Source organism: Typha angustifolia, chromosome 13, assembly GCF_048772165.1.
Source record: "Typha angustifolia cultivar Huaian chromosome 13, ASM4877216v1, whole genome shotgun sequence".
NCBI lineage: Eukaryota > Viridiplantae > Streptophyta > Magnoliopsida > Poales > Typhaceae > Typha > Typha angustifolia.
In genome coordinates, this window is record NC_133251.1 from 5,784,261 (window position 1) to 5,806,269 (window position 22,009).

At 34.4% G+C, this 22,009-nt stretch overlaps 3 protein-coding genes across 3 annotated transcripts; 1 reads left to right on the plus strand and 2 right to left on the minus strand.

Moving 5' to 3' along the window:
• Positions 1-8,199: 8,199 nt before the first annotated feature.
• Positions 8,200-10,164, minus strand: LOC140774182 (23 kDa jasmonate-induced protein-like). The gene is made up of 3 exons (XM_073117069.1): positions 10,062-10,164; positions 8,912-9,386; positions 8,200-8,774 (listed from the first exon to the last, which is right to left on the minus strand). Exons 2-3 carry the CDS (start codon positions 9,365-9,367, stop codon positions 8,577-8,579), a joined length of 654 nt encoding a protein of 217 aa, XP_072973170.1. The 5' UTR covers positions 9,368-9,386; positions 10,062-10,164; the 3' UTR covers positions 8,200-8,576.
• A 1,107-nt stretch (positions 10,165-11,271) lies between these two features.
• LOC140774179 (uncharacterized) lies at positions 11,272-15,009 on the plus strand. The gene is made up of 3 exons (XM_073117066.1): positions 11,272-11,830; positions 13,265-13,328; positions 14,189-15,009. The coding sequence occupies exons 1-3, from the start codon at positions 11,301-11,303 to the stop codon at positions 14,663-14,665; spliced, it is 1,071 nt and encodes a 356-aa protein (XP_072973167.1). The 5' UTR covers positions 11,272-11,300; the 3' UTR covers positions 14,666-15,009.
• A 2,453-nt stretch (positions 15,010-17,462) lies between these two features.
• Positions 17,463-18,804, minus strand: LOC140774181 (23 kDa jasmonate-induced protein-like). The gene is made up of 3 exons (XM_073117068.1): positions 18,716-18,804; positions 18,160-18,634; positions 17,463-18,022 (listed from the first exon to the last, which is right to left on the minus strand). The coding sequence occupies exons 2-3, from the start codon at positions 18,613-18,615 to the stop codon at positions 17,825-17,827; spliced, it is 654 nt and encodes a 217-aa protein (XP_072973169.1). The 5' UTR covers positions 18,616-18,634; positions 18,716-18,804; the 3' UTR covers positions 17,463-17,824.
• Between the last annotated feature and the right edge of the window lie 3,205 nt (positions 18,805-22,009).

Below are 22,009 nucleotides of genomic sequence, written 5' to 3' on the forward strand. Positions count from 1 at the left end.
ATGTAATCAAAAATAAAGAAAAGTGATTCTAAACCTAATAAACCTTTATATTTTAACTGAATTAATTTTAATTAGATAAACAGCTAACATCGTACTACTTAAATATTTCAGATCCCGAATCCCCTTATTTGAGACCCCGTGGAACTTGCTAGCGATGAGTGTCACTCAGTTACCTGACGGACGTGAGAGATGCGTGGTTTGTATCTTCCGATCAGACTGTGAGTAGTCTTATCCCCTAGATCCCTTTCTCAAATTAGGTTATATTATATATTATGTACATTCATAATTTGGCTTCCAGCATGATTATATGACTTTATATAGAGATGATTTCAGTCAAACATATTTTATCATGCATTTGATTAGACTGATCTGGGATATGAGTACATTGGTGATATATAGAGATGATTGGAGATGATTATGCTGTTATGGTTTTATGTCAGGATGATCTCTATCATGAGTATGCATGTGATAAATTAGTTTGAGTATGTATGTGTTAGATACATGGTTGGAGTCTGCATTACATCATTTCTCTCTCGGCTTCTTTAGCACCTAAATTCCTGAGTTGCATGATCTGTTGTCGTACTGGATATATGCATATGATTTATCATGTATAGGAAATCATAAAAGTACATGTGTATGTGATGTGATGTGATGTGATGTGATATGATGTGGTGGCTGGAACGGTATCTGGTCCGGACTGGTACTGGACATACTCTTAGCGTATGGCAGAGTATGGTGATGGCTGATGGTTGTACTCTTAGCGTATGACAGGGTACAACTATCATTGATATACCCTTAGCGTATGACAGGGTATGATTACTTTCTTCTGAGATACCCTTAGCGTATGGCAGGGTATGATTTATCTACATAGATACCCTTAGCGTATGGCAGGGTATGATTTATCTACAGAGATACTCTTAGCGTATGACAGGATATGCTCTGGGCTTCTGGCATGATGTGTATTGAGTTTAGGGTCGGGTACCGTAGTCCAGCATGGTGGATGATATTCAGAGTAGAGACGGATGATTGTGATAGTGAGAGATCTGTGGATTATATCTGACTCTGACATATGCGATTATCTAGTGGTTGGCATGCATCATGCATCATCATTGATGTGACTAGTATTATTGGATTATAATTGTTATACATGATATAGTGTTATATTCGGTGATGTTATATGGTAATTTCATCATGTTATATATTTTCGGTTGAGGATATAATGTGGTCATTCATGATAATTGATTTCATTCATATATAAGTCGTTGATGATACATATATACATGCTCATACATGGTATCATGCTGCTTTCTGATTCATATTATCCAGTACATGATTTTCTCTCTGTTTGGCATCATTGATTCGGGGTAAGGTCTATTCACTGAGCCTTTTGCTCATGACTCTTTTTATTTCTTTTCTAACTCCCCCAGATATGTGGTACGTGATAACGACTTGAGATATCTTGAGGAGATATTATAGAGCGAGAATAATGTGCGCTATAGATGTGAGATGGTATAGAAGATAGTTTAACCAGATATTGAATTGTACCAGTATTTAAGATTTGTACTCTTTTGTATTATATGATGATTTGTATAATACAGGTCGAATCATAGTGTACTCGTGTATCAGTTGTTTAGTTGTATCTTGATGATTTGTTGTGGCCTGTGTAGGTCCTGCCAGAGTAGGTAGTGGTATAGTGTATATCATTGTGGACTTGAATTTTCATATTTTAACAGATTTATTTGGTTGAATGTATGATATATTTGGTATTGGATTATGTGAGTATGAATGTGATAGCAGGTGCTATTTGATAATGTCATGATTGTATGTGCACAGGAGTGTATCTGTGCGTGACGGGCCTTGCCCGACCTATCGTGTGCGCCGCGCGTTCCGTGTGAGTGCGTGGGCGTGCATGTGCCGTGCCGGGCGGGGGCGTTACACCAGTTCTAACATTCTTTCACTATTTTAATTTTATCTTTTCACTTCGATATTGAGATCATGTGAAACTAACGCTATTAGATTTGTGACTTCTCACACTTCCTTTTATAAATATGTCATAATTTTCTTGCATTCAAATCGTTCCAGATCTGATTTGTAACAATTTTGTCTGCATAAATGATATTAAAGTTAATGATGGTAGATATATGAGCTACTGTGATTTAACATAAAGGGTAATGTACTCATCGTGTTTACACATATGTAAACGATAAGAGATATAAAATCATCTCTTTTTATAGTTTACAAATGGAAAAATTATATTTTATCCTTTATAGTCAGGCTAAAATCTGACATAAATCTTGAAGTTATATTTGTGTCACTTAATATGTATGCAGTTATAATATCTTTTTTTTAATATTTTTCATAAATTAACCTTATTCCGAATCAGTAATGTCAAACAGAGAGTAAATCATATACTAGATGATGTGAATCAGAAAAAACATCATGTCATGAATGAGTATATGAATATATCCTCAATAATATATAAATGAAAAATAAATAACATATCATAACTAATAAAAGTATATAATCATTGACAATAAATAAATAAATCACAATGTCATACTATCATCATAATTCTCTCAAATATAACACATGATGTATGCCGATCATGACCATTCTACTATACCAAATGCAACAATATATGATGTATATTGACCACTCGATAATTCGGAAATCAGATGATAAAGAAATCATATGCATTTTTCAACATCTTAGTCATCAATATTAGCTCTATATGTCATCATCATACTAGACCACTGTACAAAATCAATACCCGGTACTCGATCTCAACATCATGTCTGAAGGCTCAAATATAATCATACCCTATACACTGTACACTGCCACATGCAAGGAGTATCTCAAGTATAATCATACCTTGCCACCTTCTAGGGTATCAACATCCATTCAGACCGGGCACCCTTCTAGATGATAGAAACCTCATGAGGATAACTCGTCATATATGCTCTGACGAACGGCATATGTCTGAATATCTGCTGCGCACACAGACTAACGACCTCGGACGTAAGGCCACAAGATCGCGACTATATTGAGCGATCAATCATCCACCAATCGCTTCCTAAGCCTCGTGCTCATTCGGGTATCCTCACGCCTTCTATCAACTATCATATTAATCACATTTCATGCTGTCTTTCTAAATGATAGATTATATACATATATCGAGTACGATAAAAAAGTCAATGCATAACAAGAATTTAGGTGGAACATGAATCAAGAAAAAGATAATGCAATGTAGTCTCCAACCATTTAGTCAACATATGCATACCCATGCTAATCTATCACATGCAAACTCATGCTACAGATCGACTGGACATAAAATTATAATAGTATAGTCATATCTAATCATCTCTATTTATCATCATCATACTCATATCCAAGATCAACATAATCACATGCATGATAAAAATATGCTCGACTATAATTATCTCTAGATAAAGTCATATAATCATGCTGGAGGCCAAAATATATATGTACATAATATATAATATAACCTAATTTAAGAAAGGCGTCTAGGGAATAAAACTACTTACTTCTGATCAGAAGACTCAAACCACGTATCCCTCACATCCGTTAATCAAACGTTAACTCATCAATAAGGTCCACGGGGTCTCACATAAGAGGGTTTGGGATCTGAAAATATTTAAGTAGCATGAAGTTAGTTATTTATATAATTAGAATTAATTCAAGTAAAATATAAATGTTTATTAGATTTAAAATCACTTCATTTTATTTTTGATTACATAACTAAATCTATATTATAGATATGATTCAAACACTATAATTATACTATTATCATAAAATGCTAGTTATAACATAAGGAGAAATGTGATACGATCTCCCCTTTTGGGCTAAGGCTCTGATACCAACTTGATACGATTTAGAAACGGTGGCTCTGATACCAAATTGATACGGTTTCGCCATTTGGGCTAAGGCTCCGATACCAAGCTTGATACGATTTCCCATTCAATTGTGGAGCTCTTGATACGATCTCCCCTTAGGCTAAGGTTCTATCTCTTCCAATTTTCTGATCTGGACTAGATCCGTCATGGAACTTTGAAATAAGATCCCGGAATATTCCGCTGTCGGATCAATGTGAAATTTTGATATGTTGTAGCCCGAAAAAGAATTTTCTAATAAATCAAGTTTAAGGCGAATCGGAGTTGGGAATCTCGAGATATCGTCCGTTTAGTGGATGAACATCAGGATGATCTATTTAGGATCCGTGGATGGAGGCACGAGATCTTGGGTAATGGTGGTTGGTGGAGGACCGACGTTAATGGGGTGGCACCGGTGAAAAGAGGTGGTGGAAGGGTTATGGTTGATGGAAGAGTTAGGGCAAATGTCGGATAGATTGGAAGAAAGGGGAGGAGAGGGCCGCCCCTAAGGGTCTAGGGTGATTGGCCGGTCGAGGGAGGTTAGAAGCGGCGTCGCCGGGGATTGAGAGAACGGGAGCGAAGAAGACGAAGGAAGCAAGGCAAAACTCAATTCTCAATATTCAATCCTCACCTATGGTTGCCATCCACATCCTTTTAGAGGCTAACCAATAACTCAAATTAACCCTAACAATACAATTTTCGTCGACCGCGTTCGAACGCACCGAGTTCGCTCCTCTGGATTTGTGAACGCGATGCATGTATTCAAACGCACGATCGAACGCGCCTTATAGAAAACTTATTTTAATGGAAATTAAACACTAAAACATGAAACAAAAATACTCTTAATGTGAATCCATGCTCGAGACGATATCGGTGAAGTCTGTATCGTATCAAAATATTTGTTTCTTTTTATTTAAAAATATTCTAAATATATAATTATAAAGTAAAAGCGAAATAATTATAAATAAGATATAAGTATAGATAAGATCTATTTTATAATAAATTTTTATAACTCTTACTCTATCTTAATTAATAAGAAATTATACAGTATTTACTTAATTATGCAAAAGAATAAATGAATAAATAAATAAGACTAGTATCTTATTCTACACACAATAGTATACAATAAATTATTAAAATTACTTAAAATACATATACTATGAATATTAGTACATAAATCTAATATAAATAAATAAGTAAATATAAGTATTACCTATATTTATGCGTAATAGTTATAACCTAAGTAATCATTAATTAAACTAATTATAATTAATAATCATGATGTTGAAGAATATATATTATTATGAACATAATTAATGTCTAAATAATTTATTTGCATTAATTAAGAAAGCAATACCTAACTAAATAAATAAACAAACATAAAATAAAATAAATAATAAAAGCAATGTTAGTAGTGCTGGGTCGAGCCCAGCACTGTTGTAGAAACAGAAGAAAAAGCTAAGAAAGGAGAAGAAGAAGAAGAAGAAGAAGAAGAAGAAAAAAAAAAAGAAGAAGAAGAAGAGAGGAGGGGACCGGGCTAGCGGGGAGGGGCTTAGTCGCTGCTGGCCAGTGAGCAGCCGGCCTCTCGCCGGCGGCTTTGTTCCGACGAACCTAAGAGAGAGAGAGAGAGAGAGAGAGAGAGAGAGAGAGAGAGAGGGAGAGGGAGAGAAGAAAAGGGAGGGGATAAGGGAGCACCGGTCGCTTCTCGGTGACGGGTCGAGTGGTTGAGGGCGACGGTAGTAGGGAGAAAGAGAGAGGGAGAGAAATAGAGAGGAAAAGAGAAAGAGAGAGAGAGAGGGAGAGAGATAGAGAGAGAAAAGAAGGAAGAGGAGGAAGGACAAGGAGGAGGCTCACCAGCGTCGGTAGCACGGCGGTGGTTCCAAGTGGCTGGCGTCGGCATACCGAGATGCGGAAGCTTAAGAGAGAAGAACGAGAGAGAGAGAGAGAGAGAGATCATGAGTGGGAGAGATTGATAGAGAGGGGCGGTGGCGAAAACGGGCAACGGTGGTGGGGGGGGCCCGCCCCGGCCAGTTGGCTGCAGCCGATCGGCTGCGGCAACGACAGTTGGGGCGCGTGGCAACCCCCCCCACACACACACATAAACGCATGCAAGCTGATTTTTTTTTATTTTTTATTTTTAAGGACAGGTTGTTACAGCTTGTTACACAGAGCCACTAACTCAGACTCCATAATAGAATGAGTTATACAAGTATGTTTATTAGATCCCCAACAAATAAAAGCACCACCAAAAGTAAAAAATTCACCCACTTGTAGATTTAAAATCATCATCGACATATTTTCAGTTTGCGTTACTATACCCTTCAATAATATATGTATTTCCTTTATAGTGTAGTGCAAACGATTTAGTTTCATCCAAATATCCTAATACAATGGATATTGATTTCCAATGTTTAAAATTAAGAATAACTAGTGTATCTACTTAGTTTGCCTATAACATAAGCAATGTCTGGATATGTGCAATACATTCCATACATCAGACTCCTAATAACCCTTGAGTACTCAAGTTATGATACACATTATTTTTTATCAAGCTTCAATCTTGAATTATAAGGAACTTTTGAAATCTTATTATATAATTGAGAAACTTTTCTTAAAAGATTTTTGTTTTCAAATAATGACTTTGTGACAATACAAGAGAGTTTCTATCATAGTGTATTTTTATACGAAGAATAGTCATTGCAATATCAAAATCTTTCATATCAAAGTGGGATGATAAAAAATTTCTAGTTATTTTAATGCATAAATTACTCTCGCTACAAATAAATATATCATCCATATATAAGCATATGGTCACAATGTATCTCATAATAGATGCATTTGTCTGTCTCATTTGATCAAAATTCATTAGAAATGATAACATTGTCAAACCTCTCATGTCATTTGCGTAGGGGCTTGTTTTGGACCATATAATGACCTAACCAATTTACATACTTTATTTTCTTGACCTTGCAAAATGAAACCTTCTCGTTATCCAAATAACTACGCAAAAATATCATTTTCACATTCATTTGATAGATTTTGATGTTATATATTGATGCCAATAAAATTAAGATTCTAATCAAAGATATCTTAGCCACATAGGTATAGGTATCAAAATAATCAATGTCCATGGATTGTCTAAACCATTTCGCTACCAATCTAGCCCTATACTTGTCAATGGATTCTCAGATTTAAGTTTTCTCTTAAATATCTATTTACATCCAATAAGTTTAGATCTCAAAGGAAAGTCTACCAAATTCTTAAGTACTATTAAACAAAATGGACTCCATTTCATCATTAATAGCTTCCTTTCAAAAATTAGCATTCTTGATTTCATTGCTTCATCAAAGCTAGAAGGATCACTCTCCATATTAAAACAAAGACAAAATTCATTTAAAACAAAATTTGAAGTGCCTTTTGCAAGATAAATTATAAAATCAGGACTAAAATTCATTTCTTTTCTAATTCTTTTAGATTTTTAAATTTCCAAATCTTTAAAACAATTTTTAAAAGAATCATGATCTAGAGATTTCACTTGATTATTAAAATATCTAAAAATTTAGATTCTTTAAAGGTTTTATCGTCAAAGAATTCGGCACTTCTAGATTTAATCATAACATTTGTATTCATCTCCAATAAACAATAAGTTTTGCTATTAGAAGTATAACTAATAAAAGCATATTTAGTGGTTCTTACATTGCAGCGGTCGTCAGAAGGTAACGGACAACTAAAGGTGGCAGTGGACGGCTGTATAATAAAGTGGCTCGTGGACGGATTGGATTCACATGCAGGGTATCTACTTTATTTGAAATTTAAATTGATAAGCAAGTCTAACAAAATAACTTGACTTGACTCGACTGACTTAATCCATGTTCTCGTATCTAGTTTGTAATAGTGGCATTAGACTTAAGTTTCGATCCTAGTACCTGTGTGTTATGGACCTAGGATCTAGAATGTAAGGAAATTATACTATTTTTATGGTTTGTGTCCTCATTAGTTACGAATCCAATGGTTTTGGTTTCACATGATTCCGAGGGCGCAGTAAAAAGATAAAAATAAAACAATGGAGGAAGATCAGAATTATATAAATTGGTAATTATTTAATATTGCGATAGTCGTCGGAGGGTGGCGGATGACTAAAGGTGGTGGTGGATGGCCATAGGGTAGGTGGCTCGTGAAGGAAGGTGGTGGCTAAAGTTTGGAAGTTTAGAAGAGTTCTACGGTTAAGATCTACTACTATAAAGATAAAGACCATCTAACAGATATGATAAAACAGTAAATATGATAATAATAAATTAACTAGACTGGGTAATTTCTCAATGCTTGGATAATTAAACAAAGGAGTCTATCCCCTCTGTATATATTGGTCGGGTACAATGAGTCCTACTAGAACTAGCCATACGGCTTACACAACTCAAACTAAGATTTGCCCTAAAGGCTTACATGATATAATTTGACTTGCCTTATATACTTATTTGACTTAACTAAACTTATCTTACTAACTCACATAATTTAATTGGACTTGCCTTATATGTTTATTTGACTTAATTAGACTTGCCTTAAGGGCTCACATGATTTAATTAGACTCGTCTTAATAGTTTACATTAGATTTAAATAAAAGATAAATAAACTCGATCCATTGAGTCCAATATCATGATGATGTGACTTGACCCGACCCGGTTCGTATTATGGAGCAAAGTTGGCAACATCTTGTAGCGTCATTATCCCCTCGTATACGGTGGTGGTGTCATCACCGATCGACACACCTGACCAACACCCGTTCCAGACATCTTCACAATGGATGCCAGATCTCTCCATCTTATCACTGATTACACCCCAAACAGTGTTGTCGAAGTGGTTAGGTTCACGGATCTCGGTGTACGCCTGCAACATGCATGAACAATTAATAGATCATTTGTTTTGTAAATGGTTTTGCTCACTCGGCCCTTGATTGTACCGCATGCCTTAATAGTTATAAAATATTAGAGTTTGGCCTCTTCATGAGTATGAATAGTACTTACTTTGCATGAATAAATGATTCTATTCCATGGGTTGTCCCAAGCCAACATCCAGTCACAATGATTCCCTGCTTGGTTCATGCCGCGGTACACTATAGTTGCATTTGAGCCAGATGTTGCTCCGGCAACTTTCCCGTGTAAAAACGCACCCCACTGGCCATTCTCTATCTTGTATGGATATGGGGAGTGCCAAATATGGCCAAAATAATCATGGCTCGTGATATACGTTAGAGGGTCCCCAGTGGCATTGTAAATAACGCATAGCGTAGCGACACCATTGCCGTACCTCTCTTTTAGCTGCTCCACAAATTGACGAGCATTCACATCCTTACTCTCTGCATTTTTCATATCGAGAGCAACTTTAGCCCTGTCTTTGCGTGTTATCGTCTTTCCAATGTACTCGCTCATTCTTTCCAATGTTTTGGTGGTGATAGGGGTTCCAAATACGTTGTATGCCATCGATTCTATATATCAATTCCTACAAATGCAAATAAATATGAGTGTCGATTATAAGTTATTATTGTTACATAACATCGGTAAAGCTGACAAATTATATAACTTTATATAATCATTTGAAACCGAATAATTTAGCCCCGAATGTATTGCTGATCTTCGTACACTTGGATGCTTGATCTTATTACTGATGTGTGTATCCTATCTAATAATGTTATAACATCAGTAATAAGATCATGCATCCAAGTGAATAGAAGCAACTATTACACAAGAATATATGTTTCTAATTATTAGATTACAGAAGCACTCATATATAATAATCTAAAGGCCATGAAGAGGCTAATAGTTATTGCACCTCATCGTAAGCAGTGCATGTTTATAAAAGTTATATAAGATTACTTCCTTGCGAGCGAAGATTGCAAAGATCTCCGTCATAGGGGCTTTGCAGAGAGAAGGAGAAGCAAAGATCTCCCAAGTTTTGTACTACAAAGTAAAACTGTATGATGAAAACTAATAAGAATAAAGAAACGATGGTAGGATAATTAAATATATGATGGTCGAAGAAAGGGTGGAAGACTATATATAAAACGAAAAGACCAAATGGAGAAAGAAAGAAGTGAAAATAAAATCAAAGAGATGTGATAGGAGAAAATTGAAAGAGATCTCTAGCAAATATTACTCTAAGGAGATAAAACAATACCTCACAAGAGTTCTCCTGAATCTTTCAAAAGCATGGCTTTGCTAACACATCTATATATAGAACATTTCGGGCCTTTAAGTTCTATGCCATCTGTCAAGAAAGTGTTAGCTAGTGCTAGTGTAAATCGAATCAAAGATATTTTATGCACATAATTGTTAAAACATAGTGCAGAATTTCTAAATAGTAAAAAAGCAATGTTTAAGTCACAAATTAGTTAAAAGAAAGGGTGTTAAATATAAATTTTTCCGACAAAATTAAATAATTGTAAGTAGTAGAAGAAAGGATCGTTCAGGATCATCCACTTGTTATTTCGCTTGCTGCCGATCATTATTTGGGATATTAATTAATCATTATTTGGGATATTAATTAATCGCAAGGACTAGTTTATGTAAAAAAATTTCCCGACAAAATTATTTCGGGCATCAAGTTCTGTGCCATCTGTCAAGAAAGTGTTAGCTAGTGCTAGTGTAAATAGAATCAAAGATATTTTATGCACATAATTGTTAAAACATAGTGCAGAATTTCTAAATAGTAAAAAAGCAATGTTTAAGTCACAAATTAGTTAAAGGAAAGGGTGTTAAATATAAATTTTCCCGACAAAATTAAATAATAGTAAGTAGTAGATGAAAGGACCATTCAGGACCATCCACTTGTTATTTCGCTTGATGCCGATCATTATTTGGGATATTAATTAATCGCAAGGACTAGTTTATGTAAAAAAATTTCCCGACAAAATTATTTCGGGCATCAAATTCTGTGCCATCTGTCAAGAAAGTGTTAGCTAGTGCTAGTGTAAATCGAATCAAAGATATTTTATGCACATAATTGTTAAAACATAGTGCAGAATTTCTAAATAGTAAAAAAGCAATGTTTAAGTCACAAATTAGTTAAAAGAAAGGGTGTTAAATATAAATTTTTCTAACAAAATTAAATAATTGTAAGTAGTAGAAGAAAGGACCGTTCAGGATCATCCACTTGTTATTTCGCTTGATGCCGATCATTATTTGGGATATTAATTAATCATTATTTGGGACCTTCTCAACGTAAGATTTCTCTATGCATGCGTGATCCATATGCAGAATTAATGTGTGGTTCTTATTTTCTGTCCATAAATGCATTCCAATTGATATATTTTTTTTCTACTCATGGCGTGATCCACCAGTAGAGATGGATCTCTGCTTATAAATAACCATGCGATGTTCCTCTTCCTCATATCTCAAGCACACTTGTCATCCTCAAATGGATAGAGTAGTTATTCTCAACGATGACCAGCTTTGCAAGCTTGCTCTTATTATTTACCGCACAGAAGAAGATGCCATATACTCCATCAAATTTGGGTCCGAAAACGAGCGCGCCAATTACCTCGCGGATAGTAGGTCTAACTACGAAGCCGTGTTGGGTCTCTTGGATGCTGGCTCTGAAGTGAAACGCAAGTATCAGAATGATAAAGTTAAGGCTCCTATTGCTAATAACATCAATTCTTACATTGTCTACTGCGTAAATAATGCACTCCAAACTGTACCAAACTACCTTGTACGAATGAAATATTTAGAAAAGATCAATGAACACATCCAATCTCTTATTAAAGATCTGGATGAGGTGAGGCCAACAGCTTGGAACAACGACGACGTCGAACGTCTGGGAATCGAAGCAGCCAAGTGCGGCGACGCTATGTTGAAGTTTACTAAGATGTATAAAAGTAGCTTGTCACACGATTACTCTACATGGGTCAAGAGCACCGGCATGGAGTTTCATGAGCTAGTGGAGAGGTATGTACTCCAGTCCATAGATCTTCTGTTTTCATCTTGGTTTTGTTATGTTGAAGTTAGATTGGACATTGTCTCTAACCTAGCTAGATATTTGCATATTTCTCTCTCTCAGTACTTTATCGTATGCTTTAGTTTTGTTATACCAAGAAAAAGCACATAGATCAAAATTAGCTCGGGAAAATAGAATTTGCAACCAAATGTGGTTTGACCAAAATTTAGGGTACCTCCCTGCAGTGGTGGAGCGAGGGAGGTACCCTCTCTTCTGAGCCCACTGTAATTAATTTGTTTCCTATTCTATTTACTCTTTACTTATTTTCAATCAGTGTGCATCTCTAATAACTCACTTGATCACTGTAAGCGTTCTTTCTCCCTTCAATCCAGTCCATTTGACTGGGGTCTAAATATTAAATATTATTTCTTAAATGGGTCCATGGGAAAGGTACTTAGTTGGTTTGATAAATATATCAACTGAGATCATCAATGCAATCATTTAACTATTTAATTACAGGTTGGAAATTTTAATGTTGATTGAAGTCTTTATTTAAATTATTGCAATTAGTTTTTATTTAATCTTGTGACTTAATTTTTGTATGATCATATATTTATCTTGAGAAAATTACATAAAAATTAGTTTTAAATTTTTCCTCTATTATTGTTAATATTTTGTTTCTTTAATTAAATGGTAGGGTATGTTGGTAATGAAACACATATTTTTAAAAATGTCAACCACAAGGCAAGGCAATAATTAGTTGTTGCAGCTCAGCCTTAGTGACTCTTGAAGCAATCTCAACTGTTTTTACACTCTTACGAAAAAAATACTTTGCGGGAAAACCCGTCCGAATGGAAACTCTTCTTATACAATTCAGATAACAAGTTACAACTTATATGATTTTTCTTTTGTCACAAATTTGGTAATTACAAGTGCTAATATGACAGACATAAAATTTAATATAAAAATTCAGAAGTACCCTTTTTATTTTACAACAACTAATTAGAGAAATATTGTTTTGTTAAAAAAAATTGTTCTTTCTCTGTCTTTTCTTCATCTCAATCACTTTAGTTTTGATATTTGCAAATATTCCAACAAAAAAAAGCATAATAGATCAAAAGTTTCACAGTCTTAATAGTCAATTATTTGCACCGTTAATTTTAGATGGAAGAAATAATGGTTGCACATATATTACAATTACAAGGAGGTTAACTGATTATGATACAAATAAAAGTTCAAGAGACTTTGGATTTGAACTAAATATTAGAGGTGAAATATATTTTCTGCAAATTAGTAATACATTATTCTTACCATTTAGTACAGTGCTTCACAAGTATCAAACGATTTATTCAATGTTTAAGAGGCTAGAATTACGTTCTATACTCATCATGGTTTCAAATATTAAATTATGAATATGATGTTTGAATGGTGCACGAATTGTCCAGTTACCAGGTAGAGCTGGGATTGAAAGGAGCGTTTGAGGAGCTGGAAGATGTACAAAAGCTTAAGGTAATGAGTGATATGATTGAGGATTAATGTCTTGCATAATTTTTGATGTACGACTTTTGTTGATCACCTCATTTTCATCACTATACATTAAAAATGAGGTAGATAATTTGAGTTTACCCATTGTTAGTTGTTATCTCAACAATGTTACTTTAAAAATGAGCAACTTTACACTCCTGGCTTATATTTGAGGTAAATGAGCAACTTGAGTAGACATGATTATTAAGCCCGACCCGCCCAAACCAGCCCGGTTGTAATCGAGCTAAGCGCCTAAGCCCGATTTAGGATGGACCCGACCCGAGCCTGAGATAGTAGTGGGCGGCATGGGCTAAGCCTTTGTCCGTCTGAAAGCCCGATCCACTACTCTCATTTATGGCCCAACGCATAATGCATGTATATTCATATAATTTTTTTACTCTCAAAATGGATATTTAGTAAACTATATATTAATATATAAGTATGTTACTATAAAAGATAACTAAAATGTCCTATTAAACTCAACCCAATAAGATATAGTATTTTTATATTTAACCCATTATGTTAGACCCATTATATCCAACTCAAACCTAATATCTAATGAGCTAATGGATGGTAATGAGCTAGAATATTTTAGCCCGGCTCAAACCAGGCATGCTCGCCCGATGATCACATCTAACCTCTAGTGAGCTGGGCCTAGCTAATCAACTCCCCTCAACTTGATGAGGACTTTTTCTAAGGTAAATCTTTAGGCCTTCTCTCACGGAACCTCACCGCCCGTATTCACAGCGCTTTTGATCTCTTCTGTGTTTTAAACCTGTTACAATATATCCATATGCACTGATAGATAACTGGCAAGTATCTTTCACGTTAATGCAAGCATGCAGGTGTACGATAGAATCCTCCAAGTATCAGGACTAGGAAGTATCGAAGTGGACGATGTGAAAACCGTCATACGAGGCGTGGGCAAACTCGTCCTCCTCTACAAAGCGGGCACACTGGTGTGGGATGTCTTCTCGGTCGAGCATGGCTTCCAAATTGCAACTCGTGACGCAGTGGTGGACGTAGCATCGTACGTTGGCGGTGCGCTGGTCGGGAGAGTTGTCACTGCCGCCTTGACTAGCGGAGCATTGGAAGGCATTGAGGCATCTGCTATGTTTGTGCTCTTGGCCGGGACAATGTCTAGCATAATAGGGAGCTTTCTCATTGGAGCATTTGTTGGGTTGTTGCTTGATTTCTTCATCAATTCTGGGGGGAAGGATACATTCAGCACGGATGGGCATGTATGTTATGTGGCACCTATGCCTGATGGGGTTTCTCTTGCACGTCAAATTGCATATGAAGACAATCCTCCAAAACCTTAGATAGTAAGGTTTTTAATGTGAACTCGGTCAGGTCGAATTACATCATAAGGATATTGGGCTTGATAGATCAAGTCTATCTGTATTTTAATTAATTGATCATGATGTAAGTCCTTAGGGTAAGTTTAGTTAAGTCATATAAGCCCATAAGATAAGTCCAATTAAGTCAAATAAGCCTTTAAGACAAGTCCAATTAAGTCAAGTAAGTATTTAAGGCAAATCCTAATTTGAGTCATGTAAACATTTAGAACTATTCCTAGTATGACTCATTGTACATCGACCTCTATCTATAGAGGGCTCTTTTGTTTAATCGAAGCATCCAATGAAGGATAAATAATTATGTTTTAGCCTTAGATCATTATAGGAGTAAGAATAAGATAATTTAGGAGTGAAACTAAATTAATCATAGCCATTTATTTTTCTAAGAGTAGATCTAACTTACAATCCTAATTCTATCTCTAAATCTTACCCACCATCTTCCTCTACAAGCCACCATACCTTACGGTTGTCTCCCACCACCTTCGGCCGATCGGCACCCTCCGACGACCTCCGTTAGATAATTATCAACCTTTCCAGTTCTAACATTCTTCCACTATTTTAATTTTATCTTTTCACTTCGATATTGAGATCATGTGAAACTAATGCTATTAGATTCGTGACTTCCGACACTTGCTTTTATAAACATATTATAATTCTCTTACATTCAAATCGTTCCGGATCTAATTTGTAACAATTTTGTCTCCATAAATGACATTAAAGTTAATGATGGTAGATATATGAGCTACTGTGATTTAACAAGGGTAATGTACTCATCATATATGTAAACGATAAGAGATATAAAATCATCTCTTTTTATAGTTTACAAATGGAAATATTATATTTTATCCTTTATAGTTAGGCTAAAATCTGACATAAATCTTGAAGTTATATTTGTGTCACTTAATCTTTATGCAGTTATAATATCTTTTTTTTAATATTTTTCATAAATTAATAAAATATGAAACGAGAGAAGCATAACACAAAAGGATCTTTATTTTTTTTAAAAAAAGGGAATAATTTTCTAAGTAGTTGTTATAAAACAAAACTTGCCTAAACCTGCCCAAGTGAATAGTTTATGTAAAAAATTTGATTGCAACTTCCACCAGTGATAAGGGACTATGAGTAATAACAAGAAATATAGTTACAAATTTATCCTCTCCACTTTTCAAAGCAACGAATATCTTTACAAAATAATAAGTATAATATCTCACTATAAACAAATAAATATATAAAATATGACTAAAATAGACTAGGTATAGAAAAGTGATATGCCCCTTACCAAAATAATCTTTAAGCACAAAAATAATTTTCTATTTATTATTATATAAGTATATTTTATGTATAATAATATTTTATAATATTTTTGTGTTTTACCCAATATTATTTTTTAATACCAATATCACCTTTGCAAAACTTTTGAGAATATCTCTCTATACATTAAATGCTTGGAGATCTCAAAATCCTTCTTGCAATATGAGGTAAAAATAAAAAATATTTTGTAGTGCTCTTATTGAAAATATTACAAAAATTTTAAAAAAATATATATTTCATTATTGATAGCTTCCTTCCAAAAATTAGCATTCTTGATTTCATTGCTTCATCAAAGCTAGAAGGATAACTCTCCATATTAAGACAAAGGACAAAATTCATTTAAAACAAAGTTTGAAGTGCCTTTTACGAGATAATTATAAAATCAGGAGGAAAATTCACTTCTTTTCTAATTATTTTAGATATTTTAATTTCTAAATCTTTAAAATAATTTTCAAAAGATTCATGATCTAGAAATTTCCCTTGATTATTAAAATATCTAGAGATTTTGATTCGTTAAAGGTTTTATCGTCAAAGAATTCAGCATCTCTAGATTAATCACAACATTTGTATTCATCTCTAGTAAACAATAAGTTTTGCTATTAAAAATATAACTAATAGAAACACATTTACTGGTTCTTACATTGCAGCGGTCGTCGGAATGTGGCGGACAACTAAAGGCAGCAGTAGATAGCGGCTATAGTGTAGATTGGCTCATGGTAGAGAATGGTGGCTAGGATTTGGAATAATGATTCTACGGTTAAGATCTACTCTTACGAAGATAATGATGATCTAACGAATACAATAAAAGATAAAGGCGAGATAAAGAAAATAACTAAACTCAATATCATTCTATGATAATAATCAACTCATAACCACTCTTATTTATAAGAATAAAGTTCTAGTGAATTGGTTCCACATGCGGGGTATCTACTTTATTTGAAATTTAAATTAATAAGCAAGTCTAACAAAATAACTTGACTTGACTCGATGACTTAATCCACGTGTTCGTATCTAGTTTGTAATAGTGGCATCAGAGCCAAGTTTTGATCCTGGAACCTGTGTTATGGGCCTAGGATCTAGAATGTAAGGAAATTATACTATTTTTATAGCTTGTATCCTCATTAGTTACGAATCCAATGGTATTGGTTTCACACGATTCTGAGGTCGAAATAAAAAGATAAAAATAAAACAATAGTGGAAGATCAGAATTGGATAATTTAGTAATTATTTAACATTGCGATGGTCGTCGGAGGGTAGCGGATGACTAAAGATGGTGGTGGATGGCGTAAGGTAGGTGGCTTGTGGAGGAAGGCGGTGGTTAGAGTTTGGAAGTTTGGAATATGGTTAAAATCTACTCCTATAAAGATAAAGACCGTAACAACTATAATAAAACAATAAATATAATAATAAAAAATTAACTAAACTGAATAATTTCTCAATACTTGGATGATTAAACAAATGAGTCTATCCCATTTATGTATATTGGTCGAGTACAATGAGTCCTAATAGAACTAGCCATAAAGGCTTATACAACTCAAACTAGGATTTGCTCAAAATGCTTACATGACATAATTTGACTTACCTTATGAGCTTATTTGACTTAACTATATTTGTCTTATTGACTCACATGATTTAATTGGACTTGCCTTATAGGCTTATTTGACTTAATTAGACTTGTTTTAAGGGCTCACATGACTTAATTAGACTTGTCTTAATAGCTTACATCATAAATTAAATAAAAGATAAATAAACTCGATCCATTGAACCCAATATCATGATGATGTGACTCGACCCGACCCGACCCGGTTTGTATTAGGGAGCAAATTTGGCAACATCTTGTAGCGTCATTATCCCCTCGTATACTGTGGTGGTGTCATCACCGATCGACACACCTGACCAACATCCGTTCCAGACATCTTCGCAATGGATGCCAGATCTCTCCATCTTATCACTGATTACACCCCAAACAGTGTTGTCGAAGTGGTTAGGTTCACGGATCTCGGTGTACGCCTACAACATGCATGAACAATTAATAGATCATTTGTTCTGTAAATGGTTTTGCGCACTCGGCCCTCGATTGTATTGCATGCCTTAATAGTCATAAAATATTAGAGTTTGGCCTCTTCATGAGTACGAATAGTACTTACTTTGCATGAATAAATGATTCTATTCCACGGGTTGTCCCAAGCCAGCATCCAGTCACAATGATCCCCTGCCTGGTTCATACCACGGTATACTACAGCTGCATTTGAGCCAGATGTTGCTCCGGCAACTTTCCCGTGTAGAAACGCACCCCACTGGCCATTCTCTATCTTATATGGGTATGGAGAGTACCAAATATGGCCAAAATAATCATGGCTCGTGATATATGTTAGAGGGTCCCCAGTGGCATTGTAAATAACGCATAGCGTAGCGACTCCATTGCCATACCTCTCTTTTAGCTGCTCCACGAATTGACGAGCATTCACATCCTTACTCTCTGCATTTTTCATATCCAAAGCAACTTTAGCCCTGTCTTTGCGTGTTATCGTCTTTCCCATGTACTCGCTCATTCTTTCCAATGTTTTGGTGGTGACAGGGGTTCCAAATACGTTGTATGCCATCGATTCTATATATCAATACCTACAATTGCAAATAAATATCAGTGTTGATTATGAGTTATTATTGTTACATAACATCGCTAAAGCTGACAAATTATATAACCTAATATAATTGTTTGAAACCGAATAATTTAGCCCCGAATGTATTGCTGATCTTCTTTCCTTCTTCTATTTCCAGATTTCATCGTACAACATAATACAAATAACTATCAAATTTGTCAATACTTCCTTTTGTCCTGTGCTACTATTTTCTTTTAGTAAGAGAATATATATATATATGCCTATCTAATAATGTTAATAAGATCATGCAACCAAGTGAATCGAAGCAAGTATTACACAACAATATATGTTTCTAATTATTAGATTAAAGAAGCACTCATATATAATAATCTAAAGGCCATGAAAAAGCTAATAGATACTGCACCTCATCATAAACAGTGCGCGTTTATAAAAGTTATATAGATTACTTCCATGCAAGCAATGACATTCCCTCACAGGGGGCATTGCAGAGAGAAGGAGAAGCAAATAATAATATATATATACAATTAAAATTAATAATAAACGGTAGGATAATTAAACATAACATGGCAGAAGAAAAGGTGGAAGACTATATATAACAGGGAAAGATCAAATGGAAAAAGAAAGAAGTGAAAAATAAAATCAAAGAGTTATGATAGGAGAAAATAGAAAGAGATATCTAGCAAATATTGCTCTAAGGAGATAGAACAATACCTCACAAGAAGTTCTCAATTTTTCACACAAACAGGCTTTGCTAACACATCTATATATAGAACATTTCCAGACTCAAAGAGCGGATAAGATCTATTAGAAAAATTTATATTTAATACTTTTTTTTAACGAATTTATAGTTCACACTCTATATTTTAATTATTTATAATTTAAGATATATAATTTAGCAAATAAGGTACAGAAGTAAGTTGATAGAATATTAGAAAGACTATGACAATATCCTTTAAAATCACGTCTTTGCCCTAAAAGAGGAGAATGGATGAGAGGAGAAAAGTGGGAAACTAAGTGTATTTTAGTTATTATTTTCAAAAAAATATTTAACATTGACGGAAAGACCGGATGGAAAGGACTTTATAACTACTATATAAAAAGACCATCCACACAGTCTATATACTTTATTTGCTTCCTGCAATTACTACATGGAAAGGGCCACCCACCTACTAGAATTAATATTGTAACACCACATACTGATATACATTCTTATTTAATTATACATACGTATATATATACTAAACCCTAGCAAACTTATCAATGAAGATAAAATAAAAATATTGGTGTTCGCGTAGATATTTATCTGTGAACACACTATATCTAAGCGATTCTGTCGATCGAGAAAAAATAAAAACACTAGTGTAAATATTCATTTGTAAACGCACTAAATCCGAGCGACCTTATCAGTCAAGTTAAAATAAAAACATTGGTTTTGATGCAAATATTCATTTTTGAACATACTAAACCCGAGCGACCTTATCAATCAAGATAAAATAAAAACACTGGTGTTGATATAGACATCTATTAGAATACACTAAACCTAAGCGACCTTATCAATCAAGATAAAATAAAAATATTAGTGTTGATGGATATCTATTTGTGAACACATTAAACTTATGCGACCTTATTATTTAAACACTAAATTTTTTTTTGATATAGATATTCATTTATGAACAACTAAACCTATGCAACCTTATTAATTAAGATAAAATAAATACACTGAAATTGATGTAGACAAAGTGTGAATACACTAAACCTGAAGAGCAACCTTATCAAAAGTCAAACAAAAAAAATTAATTATGCTTGAAGATATGATTTATTGAACGTTCGTGAGCCATCAGGGTCTAAATATTAAATATTAAAATTTATTTCTTAAATGAGTCCAAGGGAAAGGTACGCAGTTGGTTTGGTCAATCTATCAACTGGGATCATCAACGCAATCATTTAACTATTTAATCATAGGTTGGAAATTTTATGTGGATTGAAGTCTTTATTTAAATTATTGCAATTAGTTTTTATTTAATCTTATGACTATTAATTTTTGTATGATTATATATTTATCATGAGAAAATTACATAAAAATTTGTTTAAACTTACCCCTATTATTGTTAATATTTTGTTTCCTTAATTGAATGGTAGGGTACGTAGAAATTTATGGTAATGAAACACATTTTCAAGAACTTCGACCACAAGGCAAGACAATAATATAGCGCTTTATGAAAAATAAAAATAAAAAATGTTGGGACAACTTTAAGTTTTAGTGGAATTTACGGCTATGAGGATTATTTTTATCATTCTGACACTAGCACTGAGCAGATCGTGGCCATCTGCTCGATAGACGAGCTTAGACATGATCATCGAGTGGGACGGGCTGGGTTCAGGCCCAGCTTTCGGACCAATCGGGCTTAAATATTTGTTCACAACCTGACCCATTATTCACTTGGGCCAAGTCGGGCTAGAATATTCAAACTTGTTACCGTCTACTAGCCCATTAGATATTGAATTTGGGTTAAGTATATTAGGTCTAATATAATGGGTTAAATATAAAAAAATGTTATATCTTATTATGAAGACATTTTAGTTATCTTTCATGAGACATACTTATATATTAAGATATAGTTTACTAAATATTTAATATAGGACTAAAAAATTATAGAAATATGCATCGGTCGGGCCATTAACTAAATATAAGAGGTAAAATATATTTTCTGCAAATTAGTAATACATTATTCTTACCATTTAATACAGTGATTCACAAGTATCAAACGAATTATTTAATGTTTAAGAGGCTAGAATTACGTAGTTGGTTTGATAAATATATATCAACTGAGATCATCAATGCAATCGTTTAACTATTTACCGACCTATCCCCTCTCTAGTCTCTCTACACTAATCTCTCTCCTCCCTCTTCACCAATCAGCCACCTCTACCATTGACAAAGTCTCATCTAATTTTTAATCTCGACTGTCGAGTCCTCTCTCCTCCTTAGGATCTCGACCACTTTTCCCTTTTCATCTTTATCCCTTAAATTACATCAACCATTCACCCTCATCTCCACATCCATAACCCTATCATCTACTCCACCCATCACCACCACCATCATCCTCACTATATCGTATTTTCGTCCCAACTATAGTTCGAATCTATGGAGGGTATAAATATGAAAAATGTAGATCAAGAAGTTATGGATCCATCCAAATTTTGAAGGGATCGTTCCGTAACCTATCAATAGGGCTTGAGGATTTTGACATAGGAAGAGGTGGTGGAGAAGGAGGATGAGGCTTGCCGGCGCTTGTCGACGGAGGAGGACGATGCTTGTCGATAATAGAGGAGGAGGACGGGATGATAGCTTGAGGAGTAGGACTCAAAGAGACCG